The sequence below is a fragment of the Ochotona curzoniae genome, unplaced genomic scaffold (genome assembly GCF_017591425.1).
Source record: "Ochotona curzoniae isolate NIBS_2020 unplaced genomic scaffold, NIBS_Ocur_1.0 scaffold_4701, whole genome shotgun sequence".
Classification (NCBI taxonomy): Eukaryota; Metazoa; Chordata; class Mammalia; order Lagomorpha; family Ochotonidae; genus Ochotona; species Ochotona curzoniae.
In genome coordinates this window covers 32,648,536-32,662,714 of record NW_024467122.1, presented here as the reverse complement: position 1 = coordinate 32,662,714, position 14,179 = coordinate 32,648,536, and the positions used below count along the sequence as shown (strand labels likewise).

At 37.8% G+C, this 14,179-nt stretch overlaps 1 protein-coding gene and 1 pseudogene across 1 annotated transcript in view; one reads left to right on the top strand and one right to left on the bottom strand.

Annotated features, from left to right (window-relative positions):
* AKAP6 (A-kinase anchoring protein 6) overlaps positions 1-14,179 on the top strand; it is a 434,750-nt gene that overhangs the window by 395,502 nt on the left and 25,069 nt on the right. Inside the window, exon 12 of the mRNA XM_040969476.1 lies at positions 316-531. Coding sequence (XP_040825410.1) covers positions 316-531 — 216 coding nt within the window. The remainder of the gene's footprint in view (positions 1-315; positions 532-14,179) is intronic.
* On the bottom strand, positions 13,069-13,656 carry LOC121149248 (annotated as a pseudogene).

Here is a 14,179-nt window from a genome sequence, read left to right as displayed (position 1 = left end):
ATTCATGCGACCTAAATGATTTATTTCATTAGTTTAGAAATTGTTAATGACTAAGATATGAAAGTGGGTCTCTAAATTTCACAGGGAGAAATCAGAGAAAAAGAGTAAAGGAATGAGATGCAGCTAAATTCTGTAGCATTACTTGATAATCTATAGCAAGCCTTCAATCTAAAGAAAATCTAAGGCCTTTCTTGTCCTGTACTTAAATCTGAGCTTATTCACTGTAATTTGAAATTATGGTGGAAGAAGAAATGCCATACTTGGGGTGCTATGTCCCATAAACACATTCAGATGGGCCTGTTTCCTCTGTTACAGTCTCTGTGTCGTGAAATCAAGCAACGACGCCGAGGAGTGGCCTCTATTCTGCGGTTATGCCAGCACCTTCTGGATGACCGAGACACCTGCAATCTGAATGCAGACCACCAGCCCATGCAGCTTATCATTGTGAATCTTGAAAGAAGGTGGGAGGCCATTGTCATGCAAGCCGTCCAGTGGCAAACACGGCTGCAAAAGAAGATGGGAAAGGAATCGGTGAGTGATGCTGTCATTATTTTTGGGACAAGAAGTAATTGCTTCAGAGTTTGGAAAATGTGTTCATGTTACAAGTGGTTCCACTCACTAAAAGAGAAGCTGCCCGCCAAATGAGATTCTGTTTGACATAACAGAGACATACTTGCCTGGACAAAGTGTGTTTGATCATATCTCATTGTCTTTTTAAGAAGTCACATGACAATTCGACTTACCCTTACTAAACGAAACCATAATTTTTTCAATCATTCACCAATGATACTCATTTATCATACAGTACCAGTGGGGGGGCAATCCATATGGAACACCGTGTATACTGTGCAGGTAGTGCAAAGGAATACAGTCTATTGTTTACCTTGCCTTTCTCTTACATGATATGAGTCAGCACTGCTGATTTGTACACCTCTCCATTGTTGTTCCTGCCTGGAGCTCCTTCTGAAATAGTTACATTTCTGAAAACTGGGAGGTTTCCTATTAGGGTGTTCTATAGAAGTGGTGATTCCTCTTACAGATTTTGCAAAGTGAGTATAGATTAAAGTTGTTGCTGGATGCAGGTGATATATATGACTAGAAGTTGTTTTATTATTATATAGGGTGCCATTAAGTGCACATTTGCTGAAAAATTCCTTATAAACTTGAGGAAAGAATTTAACAATGAAAGACTGCATCCTCTTAGGAAAATTGAGGCCAGCATCTATTAGCTAAAAATCCACCTCTCACATTTGACTTGCATAAATAAACATGCAAATGTATTTAAATAAATATGGAAATTTTTATTAAAACATTTTTATGGGTAGATCTCTTGAAAATACAGGATTCAAAACTGAAAATGAAATACGAAGGTTTGCCACTGAAAAAGGGTTTCCTCCTGTGAATTCTATTCGTAACAATGCTTTAAGATTTGCTAGGGATCTGGCATCAGAAGACTGGGACTAGAAGGGCCAGTGAGTCAGTAAACCTGCTCTTTCTTTCTGCATCTGTAGCTACACTGAGTCTAGGGCGTGATTTTATCTTTAATAGTTCTATTCGTCTTTAACAGAAGCTGTTAAATTTCCTAAGACTTTCAAATTATTACCCATAATCAGAGCCTTTGTAATTGGATGTCTTGTCTTCAAATGACCTATTTGTTGTGAAGATATTTAGCTGGAATGCTCCTCCCTCCATTTCCCCCTCTTTCTCTCTCCCCACACCTCCCGCCCCCGGCTGGGAATATCTAGTAAGTCATAAGTGGTTGCTGCTATTTTTTTTTGCATACTTTGAAGCCTATATTTATGTTAGGTGATCATAATAAGATGTAGGCAAAATTCAAGTACAGCAGGAAATATAATAATATTTTAGAAGTATTCAAACTGTTTTAGAGGCAATAACACTGGTTTGCTCAAGGTTTTTCTTGAAATCATTTGACCACAGATGCTGGACTGGATCTCTGCAGACTCCATGTGCCACGTTTTTGTCCTAGTTCTATGGTGAAGTAAAGATTTAGCTTTGAGAAAAGACAGCTGCTGTTTTGAGACTGAAGTTTCTACATAGAGAAATAAATAGCAGATAGGCAAAAATGTCCCCTTTTGTTTAGGTTGGCTGCTTTAAGTATGGGTTGTTTAGAATGATAGAGGTAGCAAACAAGTCTTTCATATGCACATACAAAAAACAAAATGGAAAAGCTTTTCAGGAAAAGGATGGATGTGTAGAGTGGACTGATGGCAAACAGTACCACGAACAAGGGAGACTTCATTGGGTTGGAGGTATTTCTGTGCTCTGGTCCCTGTTGATTGGGTGAGGAGTTCACAGTGCTTTGATAGGCGCATGAATATTTAACCAGTCAGGTAGACCATCTTTGCAGAGAATCAGAAGCTTCTAAGTGGTTTGTTTTTGTTTGTTCATTACATGTTCCTTTCCTAGTCCGTCCAGCAGCTGTCACTGTTTCATCTGCAGGGCACGTGACATATTTGCACATAGTAGGTCTTCAATAGATATGTGCTGTGTAAATGTAGACTTTTATTTAATGACTTCTGTTTAGTTTTTGCTTTTGGTTTGGAATTATATATGTGTTCATTCTAAATTTTTATCTCTTCACAAAGTGACTTTAAGTATTGTCATTCATCTGTAAAGAAATTTTACCTTCCTAAGAACACCAAGAAGGGGGACCTTTACCTTTTCTTCTTTTCTCCCTTGGCTAAGGGAGACTGGCAGCCTCTGCTTGGAGTCTCTGGAAGCCAGGGTGGCTACTGTTGTTACGAGGCAGAGTGCTAGAGAGGAGAGAGCTCCACAGAGAATGCAGCCCTCATCAGAAGGAAGAACTGGAAAGGAAGAGTGACAGTCTGTGGCGTTTATACTGAGCTAGGGACAGGTCTCTTCTCCTTTGGTCACAGCAGGTGAAAGAGGCCTCAGAAGCTTGTGTAAAAGGCAAAATTAGACCAAATGCTGCAAGCCTGGATGGTGTCAAGCTGCTTCAGAGTAATTTAATTGCATCCCAAGACAGTGCTCAGAATTCATAAGAGTCCAAGTACCCCGAATGCATCAAGGTAAAAATCAGTGCCTAGTCTCCAATCCAAAGCCATGCAAAGAGGCAGGAAACCTCAGCTGATGAGGATAAAATGCCAAATGATTTTTAAAAATCCCAGTTGACACAAAATATGGAATTTGTTGGCAAGAACATTAAATGTTATTGTACTTGAATTACATATGCTTAAAAAGCTAGGAAAGTATTAAACATATTAAGTAGAGCCATTGAAGATATCTATACAAGATCAAAGTTCATCATCAAAGATGACATCATGGAAAAATAATTCATAAGCCTGAAAACCTAGAAGAGAAATTATCCAGAAAGGGAAAAAAAAATACTAAATAAAAATAAAACTAGAGTATCAGTGAATTTTGAAATAAGTTTATTAAGGATAATTGCAATTAGAATGCATAAAAGAAAAGAGACAGAAAGGGGGAGAGAGAGAGAGAGACAAAGAAAGAGACAGACAATATTTTAAGAAAATGATATAGATAAGCATTTCCAAAGTATCTAACATGTGATTTAAGAAGCCTACACTTTGTAACAAGGATGTGGGTTTGATACCTGGCTTTCCCATGTGATTGCAGCTTCTTACTAATTGTAGCTCGCTCCCCAAATGGCCACTGAGACCAAGGTTGGACCAGCTCCAGAATCTTGGAGCTTCCCTTGAGCTTTTTAAGTGGGTACAGTGGAATTCAAGAATTTGGGTCATTTTCTGCCTTCCTCCCAGGCCTTTATCAGGAAGTCAGATCGGAAGTGAAGCAGCAGGGAATAGAACCAGGGTCCACATGGGATGCCGCTGTTGTAGCCAGTGATCAAACCACCATGCCACAATGCTGGCCCCATAAATAAATTTTTTAAAGAAAAAATGGTCAGAATTTGAAGAATGTTATAAACTGAGAGATCCAAGAACCTCAATAATTCTTAAGTACAGTGAGAATGAATAAGCCAATTCACATCTTTGGCAAGTTGATTAAAACCAGTCATGAGTGAATCCAATCAAAGTATCCGGAGGAAAAAAGATGACATTATAGTAAGAAGACAGTGATGGAGACTATGACTGGGAGAAAGAAAATAGTTTTAGCAGACATGCTGTCAGAAACAATGTGTAGGGCTAGTACACTGACACAGCAGGTTAAGTTGCCACTTACTCCTGTCCTGGCTGCTCTGCCTCACGTTCTAGATTGCTGCTAATGCATCTGGATTCATCATGGCTATTGACCTGGGGCCCTGCCAACCACGTGAAAGGCCATGATGGAGTTCCTGACTTCTGCCTTTGCCCTGCCCCAGACTTGGGCTGCTGTGGCCATTTGGGAGGGTGAATAAGCAAGTGGACTATTTCTGTCTCTCTTTCTGTATTGCTCTGCCTGTCAAGTAATAAACCATTTTTTTTAAAGAAACAGTGCAAGTCAGAAGACAATGAGGAACATCTTTAAAGTACTGGAAGAAAATAACTTAGCCAGGAAATGTATACAAAAAGAAAACATCTCTTTGAAAAGGAAGACAGGGCTGTAGAGCTTTCATACATTAGCAGCTGAAAATATGCATCAGCAGTAGACCTTTTCCACAAGAAGAATTATGGGAATCTTTCAACCAAAAAGTAAAAGGTATCAGAAGTCATGATGAGCTATTGAACCAATGTGAACAAATTTAGTAAAAAAAAAAAAAAAGAAGAAGAAGAAAGAAAAAAATGGCTACACTTTTTGTGACAAAGGAATAAGAAAGAATCTTCTGGAAAATGGTAGATATATTATTGGCCTTTAGGGTAGAAATCCTTTTGTGAGTGTATTCTTAAATTAATATATGTAAAAGAATACTTTATAAATATGTGTAGTTTATATGTGTCATACATCATTAGGTCTATTTTAAAAACACATGTACCTATGCAGGATATTTAAATATTTATTTATTTTTATTGGAAGGCAGATATGCAGACAGGAAGAGAGACAGAGAAGAAGATCTTCTGCCCATTGACTCACTCCCCAGGCAGCCACAATGGCCGGAGCTGAGCCAATCCGAAGCCAGGAGCCTGGTGCCTCTTCAGGGTCTGCCACAGAGGTGCAGGGTCCCAAGGCTTTGGGCCATCTTGCCTGCTTTCCCAGGTGAAAGTGAATGTTCTTGTCTTGGAGTAACTATATGAAGATGGGCATTAATTTACTGAAGGACCAAAGAATGATAGTAACAGCTGTCACATTATGGAGCAGGCACTATTCTAAGGGACTTATACATTAAGTTGCTTAAGATGTTAAACAGCCATATCTATTTTACTATTATCTTTTCAATTTTGCAAAAGAAAAGAATTCAGGCAAAAAAAATTTAGCCGATTATCCATAAAATTATCCACTACAATTAGTTTTCTGAATAAGTATCTTAAATACTCTGTGAGGAATGCCTTTTTTTAAAAAAAAAATTATTTATTTTTATTTGAAGAGTGGATTTACAGAGAGGAGAGAAAAAACAATTCCATCCACTAGTTCCCACTCCATATGATCACAGAGGTTGGTGCTGAGCCAATCTGAAACCTGGAGTTAGGAGCTGTTTCAGAGTCCCTCACATGGGGCAGGGCCCAAGGATTGAGCCATCCTTCACCACTTTCCCAGGCCATAGACAGGGAGTTGGATTTGAAGCAGAGAAGCTGGGACAGGAACTGGTGCTCACATGGGATGCCAGTGCTAGCAGGCTGAGGGTTAGCCTTTTCAGCCCTGAGAAATGCCTTTATAATGATAAAATGGTGTATTTGCAGTCACTTTCAAGTCAATGGAATTATTGACTTTCATAAATATAAATTCAGACAATCTTATTTGGAAATTAGGTCATTCTCCTTTTATGCTATAATTTAAGAAGTTATAAGTTAAATTCCTTATTACCATCTGTGATAATTGCCAACAAACTAACCATATTTAAATCACCTAGGAAAAATAGCAATTGAAATGAACCTTAAGAAAGAGTAAGCAAGCATTTCTGCTTGGAAAGTACCAAAGAAAATAGAGAGATTGAGGTATTCATGTGAATTGATTGACCAATAATAGCTCTTTGACACCTACTTAAGAGGAGTTTCTTATTAAATTCAAGCATGCCTTACAGAAACTTCTGACATTCGTGGAAATTGTAGTCAGAAGGCCAGATTTCCAGCAGTGATTTATATACCACAAATCAGATTTCTTGTTTCAAATGTCATCTCAATATACTCTGTTCTGGACAGTTAGTCCATTACAGACCAATTCCCTCCCAAGAATCTACCAAATTACCAATACAAGAGGGTTTCATAAGTGGAAGGAAGTATGGTTCTCAGGATTTTAAAATTTTAAACTAATTTTGATTGTTTGATTTTCTGACAAAGATCCCTTGAAAAGCCAATTTGTATAAGGCTGTTGGCACTACTTGGTTGCCAGCTTCAGCGTGCAAGCCATTCTCGTTGCTGTGCTACACTACTTTTTATGTTGCCTCATTTGATCCTCATAAAATCTCCAGAGAAACTTACCTTTTACAAGATTAACTACCCAAGGTAATGTAGCTAGTAAGTGGAGCAAGATCTGGTTTTAGGTTTATCTTTGAGTTTTAGCAGGGTTTGCAAATACAGTTTCTTGCCTCTTCTCCCAAAGACTACTTCGGTTGACCATCGTGTGTGACAATGGTTTATGAAACAGCACCCACAATGGGGTCCCAGCACATGCATGGTGAGAACTTCAGCCAATAGGCTAATCGTGCTGGGGCTGGGAAAAGTATTTTCTTTCTTATTCTTCTTTTTTTTTTCTGTCAAAGATTTATTTATTTTTATTGAAAAGACAAACAGAAAGAAGGAGATACAGATCTTCTCTCCACTGATTCATTCCCCAGTTGGCCACAATGGTTGGAGCTAAGCTGATCCAAAGTCAGGAGCCAGGAGCTTCTTCCAGTCACCCACAATGGTGCCTGGTCCCAAAGCTTTGGGTCATCCTCGACTACTTTCCCAGGCCACAAGCAGGGAGCAAGATGGGAAGTGGCGCCACAGGGACAGGGTACCCATATAGAACCCGGTGCAAAGGCAAGTACTTTAACAACTCGGCTATCATGCTGGCCTTGGGAAAAATACCTTCAAAGCATTGCAAATATGATGCTCTTTGTGTCCTAATCTGCTGCTTGTAAAAGGTCATTTTCTCTCATAGCTTTCCAAATTCAGAATCTTCCATCATCATTCTGTATTATGTTAGCAAGTGCTAAACATCTTTGGAGAGAGACCAAATACAAAGTAATAAATAAAAAAATTTTCTCAGTTTTCAGAAAACTGAGGATGCAAAAAAATTACTGAAAGTTCACTTTGTAGCAAATGAAAATGAAACTTAGTTGACCAACTGTTTATTGATAATGTCCTCAGGTAATATCCGAATTCTCTGCTCAGTGTCCTGGCTTGCATTGTAGTCACTGAGGTCACCCTTGTCATTGTGTGTGTGTGGCGGGGGTCAGGGATGTGACATCTCACTACACAGATGAGTTTTTCTGCAGCTGGCAGCATCGTCCCCTCTGGGGAGTGATTTCTTTAACTGGTTCAGAGTACTCTCCATTTCGCATTCCTGCTGGCCTCACATCATGTGTATCTGTAAAGTACTCGTGCAGCTCTGCCTCGCACTGTTAGAAACTCAAATCTTAATACGAAAAGCAAAGAAATTTCTTGCTCTATGAATTTTTCTCACCTGTCCATTCTCATATAGGGCTTCTGAATGGCCCCATTGCTAGTCCCATACTTAGTTGTAGCCAATTTCACACAGTGGTTATCAATAACAAACAAAACATTGTTTCAAACAATGTTTAAACAAATGTTTTAATCAAAAATAATCTGGATTCCTTTGAAATGCCTTTCCCCTCAGTGAATGTCTTTGAATCCTTTGTAAATTTAGGAGGTTAACGTTTTATTCTTAAAAAAAAAAGAAAAAAATTTTTTTTTTCCTTGTGTCTTGTTCTAGTGTTGAAGAGTAGGACCTTGTGTCCAGAAAAACCTTGCACATGTGTTGGCCTTGAAGGTATGCAACACATCTAGCCACGTAATTGAAAATAATAAGGCCACGATAAATGGGATGGCCCCAGGGAAAAACACCCAAGGGATTCAATTGGTGTCACTTTACATCAATGTCCATGCATCATGGTAATTGAGGTAACATAACCAATTACCACATTTTAATTAGAGTTCTAAGAACTTGAGAAAATTTGCAATGATGAGACAGCTCACTTTAAAAGAAGAAGAAAAAAAAGCAGAAATAATGAAAGAAAAGGCTGGGGGAGAACCTCACACATTCCATTACCCAAGCTTATTTCATGAAGAAATGACATAACATAGTATTTTATATGTCTTCTTTATTTCTAATGCTTTTCCTATCCTTCAGCCTGCCTGTTTGATGATGCATTTTGAGAGATCAAGTATTTTAAAATGTTATTTTAGGACTGTAACATTCTCGTGTTAATTGATGATAGTTTTACAAACTTAAGACCAAAAAATTCTCTAGAAGGTGACCTTAGTTTGTAATTTCATTTCTCATTTAGGTGTTTTTCACTGAAACTTGGAGATTCATTCTAAGTTTTTAAGTAGATATCTCTATCCAGTGGCACATTATTAGGTTATTATATATTTCTCCAGCTCCAGTTGCTAAACCAAAATAGACCTAGATTCCACCTTCCCCCACTACTTCCAAATTAAAAGCAGAAAGAATTACTGCATTTAGAAAATAATTTTGACTTGTGGCAATTATTTTTATAAGGCTAGAGTTTAAGTGAAAAACCTCCTGTAAAATTTTAGTACTGCTACATAATCAAGTAATTATGTAATTACTTGTACTTAATTACTTACAAGAGATGGTTGTTAAAAAATCTTTATACATGTCAAAAACAGCTCTCTTCCTTAGACTATTTCTAACCAGACTTCAAATACCGAAAAAGAAAAGCTGTTTAAAGAGTAATATCCAATAAATTTATTTTTTCTTTCCTAAACTCCCTAGCCATTTCCTTCAAATATATGTGACTACATTGTGTAGAGATCTGCCGAAGCAGACATTTGGCCTGGTGGTTAAGATGCCCATGCCATGTTGCAGTACCTGGATTTGTTACTCAGCTTCAGCCCTTGACTCCAGCTTCCTACCAAGGTATCTGCTGTAAGCAATGGTGATGGCTCAAGTAATTGGGTTCCTGCCATATGTGTGACACTTGAATTGAGCTTGTACTTTCCTATCTGTGCCCAGCCGGCTGCTGCGACATTGAAGCAGAAATCTGTAGATGGTAGCTTTGTAGGAGAGAGAGAAAGAGAGGGAGAAATAGATTTCTTCTTTTTATCTTTCAGATAAATAAGTAATTCTTAAAAGTAGATTTTTAAACTAGCCTCAAAGGCTTGATGGTAAATTTAAGACGCAGGTCTCTCACATGAAGGTTTTCGGTAAATAGTAGATTGTCAAGGGAAGCTTAGGAATTTAAATATTCCAGTAGAATGTGGTGACTAACAGCTTGGTCAGACTCTCCTGCTTAGTAGCTGTGTGATCATAGCAACTTAGTTAGCTGTTCTTTCCCCAGTTCCTTAATCTGTAACATAGAGATAGCATTATACTTCTTTGGCTAGGAGAGGTTTAAATAAGTTAATCTATAAAACAATGTTTTGAACAGTTGCTGTCACTTAGTAAATATCACTGTTACTATTTATAATATTGTAGGGACCAAGTTTTATCTTTGTAAGTATTTAAGAGTAATACATTATCAGGCCTCTTTGACAACTAGCGTATTTTTGCTTAATATCACACATTAAGATGATAAAAGAGTAAATGAGAAAAATTTGCAATAAGTTGTGGATTCCATGATTGGCATCATCACCATTCTTACCTTTTTTCTTCCTAGGGAGAGTGGGCGGAAGCTTAACAAGTTAAATTAATTCTGGACACATCCCTTTCAGAATCTTTGAAGTTTTTTTCTATTATTTCCTTGCTTTTCATTTCATTAATGTATATTCTAATTTCTTTTTGTTGTTGTTGTCTACTTGATTTAGGCTTAAATTCTTCACCTTTCTGCATTTCCTGAGGTGGGAGTTAGTGTTACTTAGTTTCAATGTCTCTTCCTTTCTACAAATTCCCGCTGTAAGTGCTACATTTGCTGATTTGTTCCCAAAATGACTTCAGCAGCTGGAGCTGGGCCAGACCATACCTCAGTCTCCCATATCCAAGGGGCCTTCACCTATTGCCTCCCAAGGAGTGCCTTAGCAGGTAGCTGGGCCAGGACCTGGATTTGGACACTGTGACATAAAATTTTAACTGCTACATTAAGCACCTAGCCCTTCTTTCACTTTGCAAGGATAATTTTATGAATAAAAAGACTTATAGGTTAGTTAAGATTTTTTTTTCTCACACTTGAAATACTACATTCCACTGTCCTTTTACTGGTATTAATTCTCACAGTAACTCTACTGATTTTTATTCTTGTTGCTTATAGGTTAGGTTTTTCACTCAATGCCTTATTTGTGAGGTTTGTCTTAGGCTTTCTGACATTTGTGTATGCCATGCCTACACCTAGGATTTGTTGTTGTTACTGTTATTTATCCTACTTCTTGGTTCTGTGATTCATTGTCTGTTGATAATTTAGGAGTATTCTCAACCATTTCATTTCTTCCCTTCCATGTTTTTCTTTCTGGCCTTCCAGTTACATATTAGACCTTTTGTATTGTCCTCTATTTCATGGGTATCTCATTCTTTTCTTCTGTTTGTGTTTTAGTTTGGGATGAGATCAGGCTTATTGATTCTTTCTTTGACCATGATCCATCTACTGAAGAGCCACCCAAGGCATTCCTCACTTTTGTTTCTGATGTTTCATCAAGATTTATTCTTAGAAGTTCTGTCACTTGGCTCCATTGCATATTGTCTGTTTTTTCTATCATGGCCCTAGCTATATCAATCATAGCTTTAAAAAATTTCTCTGTTATTTCTAAAATCTCTTGTCATATTGTGTATGATTTTGATGCTTGCTTGGTTTCTTCAGCCTGGGTTTTTCTTTATCTTTGAGCCTGTTTATAACATTTTTTGTTGTAAGCTGGATGTGATAGATCACGTGGTAGGCCTTGAATTATGTAGACTTTTCCTGTGACATTTCATGCTGATCCTGTGCTACATTCTCATGTTTGCCATAAGTATGATTCTTTCATGCTGAGCTTCAAGTTATTTTGCTCCCTTTTAAAAAAAAATTTTAAATCTCTCCCATTGTTTTTGATGTCTCTTAAAAATTCAGTAATCAGTCATGTTTCAGTTCTTTTAGCTCTAATCCACTGTGCTTATCTGGAGCTCTGTTGGTACAGTGATAAGGACTGGATGGGAAGACTGTTCTCTAATCTTAATCAGAGTGGAATTCTGTCCTGGGCTGTGACCTTCACAAATGTGTCTGAGTTTGTTCACTGCTTAAGTAAAAAAGAAAGACCAGAAAGGGCTGAAGTGAGAGAAATAAAAAACTTGATATCAGGGAGATAAGATTTTGATAAAGTCTTGTTCTGTGAAGAATCTTTATTTATTTATTTATTTATTTATTTTATTAATCACATTGCATTATGTGATACAGTTTTATAGGTACTGGGATTTCCCCACTCCTCCCCAAACCCTCCCCCCATGGTGGAGTCCTCCACCTTGTTGCATTACCCAACTTCAAGTTCACACGAGATTCTTTCTCTGCAAGCATACACCAAGCATAGAGTCCAGCATCTTATTATCTGGACAAATTCAACGGCTTGCTGGGGTGACCATCTCTGGTCTGAAGGTAGAGCCGGCAGCGTATCATCTCTATCAATTAAAAGCCCCAACATAACATCAACAACAATTTATAACGTTATGAAATTAATTGACATGGTATTGAGTAACCAACATGTTAAAAAAAAATGCAAGTTCTTGACCACATCCTGTGACTCCTTCGTTGACATTTCAATTTTAGTTTATACACAACTGGGTTCTATACACCTTAAAATAGCTATAGATTACTATTCAGCTGTCTCATGTCCATTTTCATCATAGTATTTAGCATTATATAGCGTTGAAGCATAATTTTGCTGAACTTGGCTTTTTTTTTTTCGGATAGTCTAGACTGGCTTATAACTCTAACAAGACATATGTCAACAGTTTAGGTGCAGAACAGTTTTAGGAGGGGTGTGCAGAGAAATCCTCAATACCCTAGTGAGGAGTAACCAATCTTTGTGTCCCACCTAGTAAGGTATAAGTGAATCCACGCTGACCGTTTCCTGTCTGATGCCAAGCTTTCCTTGTTGTTGTCTATCTATTCTAGAGCTTTGTTTGTTTGTTTGTTTTGAGGGGTTTCTGGAGCTATCCTGATGGTCATTGCTTGAGAGGGTAGGGACCCAAGGTTGGAACCAAGCCAGGACCAGAGAAAGCTCTTCTTCCTGAGTTCTGGACCTGTTTCACGGTGGTTGCTCTTCACTCCTCCTGTCAGAATCACCTGATGGCTAGACTTAACTCCTAGTATATCTCCAAACACCTCTTAAAGCCCACCAGCATATAACTCTGTTTTTAATCACTTAAATCTGTTATATTACTTTATCTCATATAGCTAGGATATGTGATTACTCTATTTTGTTTATGATTCAATTTTCATAACTTTCTAAGCCTCCACTAACTAGTCCCATTTTGACCATGTAGTCCTCAAAATTAACACAAATGGTTACTTAACCTATCAATAAATGTCTACTCTAATTAGTAATGAAAGTAATGAAATGTAACAGTTTATCAGTTGCTTTTACCCCTGAAAAAGAAGGAAACTTAATGATAAATCTTTTTTTTTTTCTTTTTTTCTTTTTAGGAGATGACCTTTATTGAGGTTATCCACCTGGGGGAAATAAATTATGTTCAAAACCAAATGTTTGTTAATATAACTTCTGCATCACAATTAAAATGCAAACGGATTTTTTTTAAAACAGTCAACTCAATCAAAACCCGCTACTTCAGAATCAATAACTTCTTTGAAGCCACAATAACACTTAAATATGGTTAAGACTTGGATGCAGAAATTTGGTTAGTTGGAAAACTAAACTTCCAGTTTGCTCAAAAAGAATTATGGAAAGGCATGTTTTTCACAGAGATGCAGTCTGCTGGAATCACCAACAGTGGGCAGTTGTTAGAGAATGTAGAGCCCTCAGATGGTAAGGAATCCAGGCATGGCTTAGTCAGTCTTCTGTTGTCTTTCTTCCTGATCAGACACTTGAGGATATGTGGGATGACACCACCACTAATGATTGTAGCCTTGGTGAGAGAGCCCATTTCCTCATCTTCATGAATAGTAATTTGCAAGTGATGCAGGGTAAAACACATTACCTTTAGGTCTTTTGATGTATGTCCTGCCAGCCCAGGTACCTCTGCAGTGAGGTTGTCCAAAATGGCTGTACTACACACAGTGGCAGTCGCGCCTGCATACCCATGGCTAGTCATCCTAGATTTCAGGTATTGGTGAATGCTACCCATGGGGCACTGCAAGCCAGCTCTCTACGAGCAGGTAACAGTCGATGTCTTGGCCTTTCCGGAGTCCCTCCCAGCCATACCACCAGCTGTTTCAAATTCTGCTCGAGGTTGAACAAGCAAGGCAGAGAAAAGGGCAAGACTCCAACTACCAACTCTTCTGTTGGTAGAATCCATAATTTGGACTGCCAAGATTTTGAGTTTGAAACTGCAGAATCTTGAGCTGCTCATCAGTATCCTGAGAGGTAGTCATATCCTTTGACCTCAAATTTACCTTAGAAAATAATCTGAGCTATGCAGATGTTTTATTTATAAAACCAGAAAACAAGGAAATAATATTAATTCATCGCAATATCTGTTTTAAGTAAACTGTCGAAAATATTTAAAACCATTAAAATCATGATTTTCAGACATGTTTTATAACTTGAAAAACATTAATGATTCAATGCAGAACAGAAACCATGACATGTAAGTGCGATTACATCATCTGCAGGAATCATCTCTGGACTAGTAAGGTTGATTTCTATTTTCTTTACGATTTTCTAGGTTTGAAAACATCATATCAAAATCATTTTATAGGAGACAGGTTCTAGACTCTTGCCTAACCTTCAGAGTTCAGCTCAAATGTCACTTCATGTTTTCCTCCCTCATTCGCCTAGATCTTTTCTGTTTCTTTGATCGTCCTGCACTAACCAGCTTT